Genomic DNA, 10318 nt, shown 5'->3' with positions numbered 1-10318 from the left:
TTATTATTATTATAATTTCTTAATGGTAGTGTTTTTTCTCTCGCATTCGATATATTAATTAATAATAATCGACAACGTTTGCAATGCCGGATGTGTTTATAATAACTTCTCAGCACTTAAATTTTCATTTACACTTTCTTTCTGTAGTTTTTTTTCTTCTGTATATTTATTAAACTAGCGACGCGCAGTTATAACTAGGAAGTCAATAGAAATAATTTATAAAAATTACAGAAGGCGATATTTTTGCATAATATTCATTGACTATTCCAGTTAACAACCACTGTCATTCGTCTTTCACTCTATATTTATTTTACAATTGTAGTATTTCTAAAACTTTATTACAAAAAGAATAATGAACTTCTGCTGCTTTCGACGGTGGTTTTCTATAACACAGGTGAAAATGAATAATGAATCCTTTGAGCAAGAGAATAAAGTATTGATAATAGAAAAAATTAACTAGATAGAAAGATCTACTTTCTTTAGAATCTTTCGTGAAATCGAAAGACTTTTCTAAATTTTAGAAAAAAATATACAAACAATCCACTTAATTCTTACCTTGAATTCTTTTTTTTAAGAATAGAAAAAAAAATGCTTTAATAATAAATTCGAAGGGATTCGAACGAAAAGAAAAGAAAATTAATAAAAAGTAATTAAATGAAATGGAACGTACTTTTCGTTAAAGGCTTTTATAGCCAAAAACTCTTTATATTACACAGTGAACTGCCACTTGGAGAGACACTTGTAAAGTAGCGCAAAAAGCACCGAAAAGCATGAAGGCGATTCTCGTTTCGAAACATAAAATCATAGAAATTATTTTGTTTTGTAGAATGTGTACGGAAATATAAAACATTTTCGTTTTATAAAGTAGTGCTTAATTTCGTTACTATTTTCTTTCCGTTTTTTCTTTTTCTTTGACGAAAAAAATCGCCACTTTATATAAACGAAAAATTATATTCATCTACTGACACTTTCCACGAAACTTAAGTCAAACGGCTTATTGTTGTGTCAGTGATTGATTGACACAATGGAAGAAGCAGCAACTGAATGACTCTCTTGATACGAGAACTGTGGGAAATGTTCTTGTTCTTCGGCAATGGAATTTAAACCACTTCCACTGCTTCGACAATTTTGATCCGGTGGCGTCAACTCGACACTTTCGCCGGTAAACATTTTATCGAAATAACGAGTGTCCGTGTCTGAATCAACCTGAGGTTTAAAGGGTGGCGGAATTTTCTTTTGCACCAAATCCGACCAATCTATCGACGAGAAAAATGCATGATCCATTATATCCTTTGCGTCATTTGGTCCTCCGCCGAGTCTTCTGTTTGGATCCTTAATCAGTAATCCTTAAATAAAAAACGGAATTAATTAAATTTAAAAAAAAACGGAAGTCTTTAATTATTCAACCTTTAAATTACATTATTACGTCTCTAAATTACATTTTAATTATTATAGTGAATCAATAGAATTAAATTCAAAATTATAAAAATTAAACCTACCACTCAGCATGTCCTTTGCCTCGTTCGAAATGTTTCTCGGAAATTTAACATCCTCCATTAAAATAAGAGTGAATAATTTCTCATGATCGGTATTGTAAAACGGAAGTCTGCCACACATCATTTCGTACATAACAACTCCAACTCCCCACCAATCAACAGCTCTACCGTAATCATTATCTTCAAGTACTTCAGGAGCTAAATACTCTGGAGTCCCACAAAATGTCTTCGTTGTTCGTCCTATAAAAACAAAATAAATTTAATAATAGTAATAAGAATCTCAAAAAAAATTAAATTATTTACAAAAATCAATATTAATAATAATCGTTGTATTCCGGTAATCTGTTCGCAGTTTAAACTTAGTTGTTTTTTTTCTTAACTTTTTCAATAATTTTTCTTTTTAAATATTTTCAATTTTAAAATATTCATGTACCTATTGAAAATTATTGAATTCTTGCAAAGAATTTTATCTTTAATTTTTTTTTTAAATAATGGAATTTCTTTAATAATTTTAATTACAAATTTTGAAAATAATTGAATTTTATGAACAACTTCTTTCAAGTTTTTAAAATAATAATATTATAATAATAATAATTGATATTAAACATTTATTTTATTAAAATTTAAAAAAAATTAAATTCTTTCGTGAATTTTTTTTTTAAATAATTGAATTTTTGCAAATAATTTTACTATTATTTATAAATATAATTGAATTGTTTTGAAGGATTTATTAAAATTTTAGAAAATAATTGAATTTTTTCGAAAAATATTATTAAAAATTTAAAAGAATTGAATTCTTTCATGAAATTTTATTAAAATTGTATTAAAAATAATTGAATTCTATTAAAATTTTTTGTAACGAATTAAGAAAGAAATTTAATTGTTTTAAATGGAATTGTTTTTGAATATAATTGAATTTTTGCAAAAATTTTGTAACGAATTAGGAAAAAAATTGAATGTTTTTGTGAAAATAATTGAATTAATGCAAAGATTTTATTATTAAAAAAAAATTGAATTGTTTCTAAAATTTTAGAAAATAATTGTATTCGTTGGTGAAATTTTATTAAAATTTTGTTTAAACATAATAATTGAATTTTTGCAAAAAATTTTATATTTTTCTATAAATAATTGAATTTTTCCGAAGAATGTTATTATTTATGAAAATATTTGAATTATATTGCGAAGAATTTTAATTAAAATTTTCGACATTAATAAATAAGAATAATTAAGTAGTAAATTAGTTAAAAATTGAATTTTGTTAAAGTTCGAATCTGAAATTATTTAAAAATTCATATTTAAAAATTAAAAATGTTATAATTTGCATAATATAATAATAAATTGAAGATCACGTTCCGTGCGCTAACGCGCGTAACATTTGTTAGTTCTATAATAAAATCCTTTCACAAGAATTCAATTATTTTAATTTTACAAGTAATAAACTTTTCTCAAAATTTCAATTATTTAAAAAAATTTAAATAAGTTTCTTCGAAAGAATTCAATTATTTTCATAAATAATAAAATTTTTCACAGGATTTCAATTATTTTCAAAATCTAATAGTATAATTAAAATTCTCAAAAGAATTCAATTATCTAAAAGAAAAATGTTATAAATTTAGTTGCAAAAATTCAATTATTTTCAAAAAATAAAAAATTGATTATTCGGAAATTCTTTAATTAAATATTATAAAAAATGAAAATCTCCAATAATTAAAAAAAAACTCAAATAAACTTATTTTAAAAAAAATTAATTCCACAGAATTGTCAGTTAAAAGTATGAAACATTTAGATTTTCAAAGATTTTAATTTAAAACCTTTTTAAAATCCAATTATTTCTAAAAATCCATGCTATAATGTGTTTAATATTATTATTAATTATGACCTAAAATTTTAACTAAAATTCATTTCTAAATCAATTTTTATTAAAAAACTTTTTATTTATAATTATTTGTAGACCTTAATAAAATTTTACTAGAATTCAATTATTTTAAATACAAAAATAAATAATTTATTGCATAAAAGAATGTTTCTTAAAATTGAATTCTCAAAAAGAATTTCATCAACTAATTTTTAAATATAATTGAATTCCTTTGACGAATTTTATTGTTTATAAAAATAATTGAATTTTTTAAAGAGAATTTTATTGTTTATGAAAATAACTTAATCTCTGTATTTAAAAGTAAAAAAATAAAATTCTTTAAATAATGAAATTTCTTACAATTAAATTAGAGAAAATTTCCAATTGTTTCAATGTAAAAAATTTGTTTTGCGTAATTCGACTATTTTCAAAAAATTTAATGTTTTTCTTTTAAAGAATTTTTAAATAAAATTGTTAAAAAATTTTAATAATTTTTTAGAAAAATAATTGTATGTTAATAAAATCATTATATTCCGGATGTCTGTTCGCAGTTTGAAATTACTTGTTTTTATTTGCTTTATTCTTTTCCAACTTTTTTTATAATATTTTTCTTTTTAAATGTTTTGCATTTTAAATTTAATGTAGGTATTGAAAATAAAATTAATTCTTACGAAAATTTTTTTGAAAATTTAAAAAAATAATTAATTTTTTTCGAAAAATTTTATTATAATTGTACTGGAAACAATTGAATTCCTGTGAAGAATTTCATTATTTATGAAAATAATTTAATTCTAAAGAAGCAATTTATTCAAATTTTTGTAAATAATCGAATTGTTTTGAAGAATTTCTTTAAATTTAAAAAAAATGTAATTTTTTTTAAATAATTTTAATTGAAAATTTTGAATTTTTTAAAACAATTTTAAAATAATCGTGTTTTTTTAATAACTGTAATTAAAAATTTGATTATTAAATTTTATTAAACTTTTTTGTCAATAATTGAATTCTTCCCAAAATTTTATTACAATTTTTGAAAATAATTGAATTCTTTCGAGAAGAGAACGCTTTTGATATTCAATTATTTTCCAAAAGTTTAACTCAAATTCTATTTTAAATCAATTCTTGTCAGAAAGTTCTTATACGATAATTCAATTATTTAAATACAAAAATAAATAATTGACAAAATTGTTGAATATCTCTAAAAATTGCAACTACATCTCAATTTATGGTGTTTTTAAATTTTTTGTAAAACCGACAGGTGGTTCACATTTTAAATTAAAAATTTGTTATTGTGAAAATTAATAAAAGTTTAATAAATTATTTAATTAATAAAATTAATAAAATATTTTAAAGTTTCGTTAATAATTTACCATAAGTAATGTCCTCTTTGCAAAGACCGAAATCAGCAATTTTAATGTGTCCCTCTTTGTCGAGAAGTAAATTCTCAAGTTTAAGATCTCTGTAAATGATTCCCTGAGAGTGAAGATAGCCAAGAGCTGATATTATTTCAGCTCCATAAAATCTGGTTCGTTCTTCACCGAAAATGCGAGTACGACTTAAATGAAAGAAGAGTTCTCCTCCATTCACATATTCCATCACAAAACATAGTCGATCTGCCGTTTGAAAACTGTATTTTAACGACTGAAAAAAGAATTTCATTTCATTTACAATTAAATAGAAAAAAAATTGGAATAAATATAAATAAACAATTTGTATATGTAAATAAAAACTATAATTAATATATAGTAGAAATTAGTTAATAATACAAGGCGAGTGAAAAAAAATTCTCACAATTAAAAACGGATGATTCGTGGTTCGTAAAACTCTATTTTCAGTGAGTGTGTGCGCTACTTCATCCTTTCGAATAATAACTTCTTTCCTTAAAATTTTTATCGCATACAAATGACCTGTTGCTTTTTCTCTACACAAAATAACTTTTCCAAATGTGCCCTTTCCGAGAACTTTCAAAAATTCGAAATTCTCCAGTGTCTGAAGAAAAAAAGGCAGCTTAATAAAATCAGAATATAAAAAATAGAAATTAGTATTTTTAATATAAATCAGTATTGAAATAATTTTCGCAAAAAATCGAAACACCTCTTTCGATATTTCAATGAATACTTACGACTTTCTTTTTGCCAGAAGTTTTACTATTGGAAGTTCCTTGAACACTAAATTTAGCGGATAATTCATCGATACTGCCGACATCGAAATCGGCTTGAAAAACTCCAAGTGAACCACACGAATTCGAACGTGTACTTCCAGTCGGTTCCATGTCAACGTCCTCTGACGACGAGGACTGTTGCATTTGTGTTTGTATTTGTTGTTGTTGCTGTTGTTCGTGTTCCACATTTTCTATTCTGTCAGCGACGTATCTGTGAATTTTCATTTTTAGTTTCATTAATCGGTACAATAAACCAGAAATAATACAAATCAGTATTTTTAAAATAAATCAGAATTTAGAATATAAATCAGTATTTAGAATATAAATCAGAATTTGTACTACAAATCAGAATTTTACAGAAATTTATTTTTGATCGGAACGTTAAATAAATCGATAACAATTGCAAAAATGAAGGGAAGATAAAATCTCTCTTTTCAAAAGAATTATAATGAGGGGAAACAAACCTAATTGCTGCTACCCAGTCTTCTCGGTCTTGCTCTGTGTAAACGTGAAACGTCCTCTCAATAACTGTCGTCCATTGCAATCCTCTGATTACAAATGTGTAAGGCTTAGGCTTGTCCATTGACATTATTTGACAACCTCGAACAGTAAAGCTATTTTGAGGTTCAGCTGCCGCTGCCATTTGTCGATCAGGTTTTGCCTTAAATCCAACCAGGGTGCCATCGTCTCTTAAGACAAAATAGCGAGGTCTCCAATTTTTGATATGTTCACCTGAAATTCACGAATCATGGTTACAATCAAATTTCGCAAATATTCTTAACTTTAAACACTAATTAAATAGAAAATTTCCCCGTGAGGAAGAAAAATTACAAAATAATTTGTACCATAAACAAAATTGCCACAAAAAATTTAATTTTCTTTTCCCTGATTTCCAGACTTTGACTTTTTCTTTGACAATAAAGAATATTCTGATTCACTCTAAAAATAAATTAGATACTCAAAAATATTTTTTATTATATTTATTTAGAAATTTCTTTAATTGTAAAATTATTCGAAACTATCAATAAATTAACTTCTTTTTTAATAATTATTATTTTTTTCATAGGAAAATAGATTTCAAAAACTTCAAATTCAAACCTTTTGAAATTCAATAACTTGAAAGAATATGAATAGAATTATTATAAAACATGAAGAAATGGATCCATTTCTTCATGTTTTATAAAAATTAAATAATTAAAATAATAATTAAAGGTGACCGAGGGATAAAATTATTATTTTATATTATAAAAATATTGTTACTATAACTTCTTAAAAATAATTTTGATCATTTAAATTCAATTATTATTTTCTAAAATTTTTAAATAAAATTCTAATAATTTATGATAAAGTTCTTTTGAAAATTTTTAAATTCATTTGTTTACAATTCAATTTTACCTGAAATTTCAATTATTCGGAAATTCTTCAATTAAATATACATTAGAAAATAAAAACTTGAAATAATTTTAAAAAATTGCGATTAAGCTTTTTGAAAAAAAATAATTCCATAGAATTTTTAATTAAAAGTATGAAAAATTCAAATTTTCTCCAAGATTTTAATTTGAAACATTTACAAAATTAAATTATTTCTAAAAATTGCAATTATTTGTAACATCTAAGTTAAATCTAAAACTTTATATGAAATTAATTTTTTTATCACTTTTTATTAGAAAATTCTACGAGAATTCAATTGTTTAAATACAAATGTAAATAATTATAAAAATAATTGAAATGTTAACTATTTTTTTTTTAGATATTTTAAAAATAATTAAATTTTATTAATTTTGAAAATAATTGAATTCTTGTGATGAATATTGTTATGTATTTATAAAAGTCATTGAATTTTGCAAAGAATTTTATCAGAACTTTTGAAAATAATTAAATTTCCAGGATGAATTTTATTATTTATGAAAATAAATAAAATGTTGACGAGAAATTTAAAAAAAATTTTGAAAATAATAGAATTTCTAGGATGATTTTTTTTATTTATAAAGATAATTGAAATTTTGACAAGAATTTTATTATTTATAAAGATAATTGAAATTTTGAACATATTTTTTTAAAAATGTTTAAAAGCAATTGAATTTTGCAGAAGAATTTTAATATTTATAAAAATAATTGAAATTTTGAGGAGAATTTAAAAAAAATTATGAAAATAATTGAATTTCTGCAAAGAATTATTTATGTAACTAATTGAATTATTGCTAATAATTTTATAAAAAAGTTTACAACAATTGATTTTTTCGAAAAAATGTATGCAAATTTTATTTTAAATAATTAAATTCCTGTACAATTTTCATTATTTTAAAAGATAATTGAATATTCGTTTAAAACTTTGTCAAAATTGTTTTTAAATAATTGCATTCTTTTGAGAAATTTTGCAATTAATTTTATTAAAATTCCTGGAAATAATTGAATTTTGTCGAAGAATTTTGCTATTCATTTAGAAAAATAACTGAAATATTGACTATTTTGTTTAGATTTTTTGAAAATAATTGAATTTCTGCGAAGAATTTTATTAATTTTGAAAATAATTGAATTCTTGTGACGAATACTATTATTTATGAAAACAATTGAATTTTGCAATGAATTTTATTAAAATTCCTGAAAATAAATGAATTTTGTCGAAGAATTTTGCTATTTAATTATAGAAATAATTGAAATGTTGACAACAATTTTTTTTTTTTTTATTCTTTGAAAATAATTGAATTTTTGCGAAGAATTTTATTAATTTTGAAAATAATTGAATTCTTGTGACGAATACTATTATTTATGAAAACAATTGAATTTTGCAATAAATTTTATTAAAATTCCTGAATATAATTGAATTTTGGAGTAGAATTTTCCTATTTATAAAGATAATTAAAATGTTGACAAGAATTTTTAAAAAATTGTTGAAAATAATTGAATTTCTGGAAAGAATTTTAATGTTTATTAAGATAGTTGAATTCTTTCAAATAATTGCGTTAAAATTTTTAAAATTGAAACTAATTTCAACAGAATTGAAATTAAAGTTTTTCAAAAAAATACTTCATCATTAAATGATAAGTAACAACTTTATGGCAGTTCTTCAATAAAATTAAGTTATTTAAAATAAATTATTGTCAGAAATAGAAAAAATGTAAGGTAACACAAAAGTTCAGAATTTTCTTATAGATTCTAAACATTTAATTTTTTTCAGTACTTTTAATTAAAAATCCCTGACTTTTCCCTGACCAATTCTACTTTCTCTGATTTTTCCCTGACCTGTGGCAACCCTGATAAAAAACAAAATTTGAAATAAATTTCCCAATTTTACTAAATGCTCTTCACAAAGAATTTGTAGATATTTAAATACATGATGCAAATACAAAATGGTCATTTTTATAAATTTCTTTAACAACAAAGAGGTCTTAGACTAATTACATTCTTTTCGTGTTAATGAGTGCTAAAAATAGAAACGTGGATTCTAACATAAATAACACGAGGAGCATGTAGATAACTAACATTACAAGTCATTCTGATTTATTCGATTAGTTAAAAATGTTCTAGTATTGAAAACTTTTTATGTATAAAAATAAGTTCAACATTTTATCGTTAAAACGATCAACAATTTTTTTTATCATCTAGAAAGTATTTTTTTTCAAGAAAAACAAACATTTGTTTTCAATTAAAAAAAATCAAGTAAACAAGATTGTTATTTTACATACACAGTAAATTTTCAATTTATTGCTTATTAATTTTTTCACAAATAATAATTTTATTTATTTAACTACCACTACATTGAATTTAATTGCCATAATAAAAAAAACTAGAGTATACATTATTATAATCGAAAAAAGCAAAAATCACTTGTTTTGATTTTAAGACATGTTTACTTCCTTGTTATAACTCTCGAGTGTCAAGTTTATCGTGCAGTAAATTAGTTGAAATATTTCTTAATTTACTTCATTGTTTATTATTCCGAAACAAACAACAATTACAAAAAATTCATAATAGTCCATCAGTTCAAATTTTGTTTTTCCATTTAAAAGTTATTCATAAAAAAATGAGTAGTTAGGTAAACATTAAATTAAACATTTGCATAATAAACAGTCACTTTCGCAACTCATTGAAAGACCCAAAGCACGTAAATCATAAGGCGCAAAAGCATCAATTTCCAATAAAAAAAAAAGAACAACATTGTAAAGAAAAAGAAGCAAATATCACAAGCTAACAATTTATCCAATATGATTGTGATGATCAGATTTTTCTAAATTAAAAATTCTTTGACAGTGAGAAAAAAGTTTAAAGCGATTGTGAAAACAAAACACTTTCAATATTTGTTAATCACTTTTATCTACGTAGGCATAAAAATTGGAAAGTTAACTTGAGGACGGAGAAAAAGAGACAGAGAGAGAGAAATAGTTGCGTAATATTTTTTTTCTTTTTTTTTTATGAACCCAAAGAGTAAAATTTTTATCAAAAAAGAATGAGGAATTTTTGGTAATACCCCGTTTCTGAACCCATCCTTCCTTGACGATACGAACAACACTTTGACTAGTGTTGGACGCTGCGACGCTCATCGCTGCGTCCCCCATTACTGGTCCACCAGGATTTTTAATTAAGCACAATATTCAAGATTAATAACAATTATTTCCGACAAATTAAAGGAACAACAACCCGACAAAAATATACCAAAACGCACTTAACGACGTAAACGAAGTGAGGTCACAGACGAAGTACACACAAACAACTGTCCAACTAACCTATAGGGGTCACTGTTCTGGCGGAAAATAAACACCATAAAAAATTAATAAAAATCGATATGTTTATAAATTTTACACTTATTGT

General features: G+C 23.1%; 1 protein-coding gene across 1 annotated transcript; it reads right to left on the bottom strand.

The window, feature by feature from the left end:
* Positions 1-156: 156 nt before the first annotated feature.
* LOC122501160 (RAC-beta serine/threonine-protein kinase B) lies at positions 157-10229 on the bottom strand. The gene is made up of 7 exons (XM_043610445.1): positions 9978-10229; positions 5974-6241; positions 5471-5720; positions 5140-5337; positions 4719-4989; positions 1500-1736; positions 157-1346 (listed from the first exon to the last, which is right to left on the bottom strand). Exons 1-7 carry the CDS (start codon positions 10063-10065, stop codon positions 1006-1008), a joined length of 1653 nt encoding a protein of 550 aa, XP_043466380.1. The 5' UTR covers positions 10066-10229; the 3' UTR covers positions 157-1005.
* Between the last annotated feature and the right edge of the window lie 89 nt (positions 10230-10318).

This window comes from Leptopilina heterotoma, unplaced genomic scaffold, assembly GCF_015476425.1.
Source record: "Leptopilina heterotoma isolate Lh14 unplaced genomic scaffold, ASM1547642v1 Lhet_206, whole genome shotgun sequence".
Lineage (NCBI taxonomy): Eukaryota > Metazoa > Arthropoda > Insecta > Hymenoptera > Figitidae > Leptopilina > Leptopilina heterotoma.
Note: the sequence above shows the minus strand (reverse complement) of the source record. Positions and strands in the feature narration are given on the sequence as shown.

What these genes read in the sequence shown, in the direction of transcription:
- LOC122501160 (XM_043610445.1), bottom strand. Translation starts at nt 10,065, where the DNA reads ATGGGGGACGCAGCGATGAGCGTCGCAGCGTCCAACACTAGTCAAAGT. An exon ending in AGGATGGGTTCAGAAACGGG is followed by an intron (nt 6,242 to 9,977) that starts GTATTACCAAAA and finishes CGTGAATTTCAG; the next exon opens with GTGAACATATCAAAAATTGG. An exon ending in CAAAGAGGACATTACTTATG is followed by an intron (nt 1,737 to 4,718) that starts GTAAATTATTAA and finishes TTGTTTTTATAG; the next exon opens with GACGAACAACGAAGACATTT.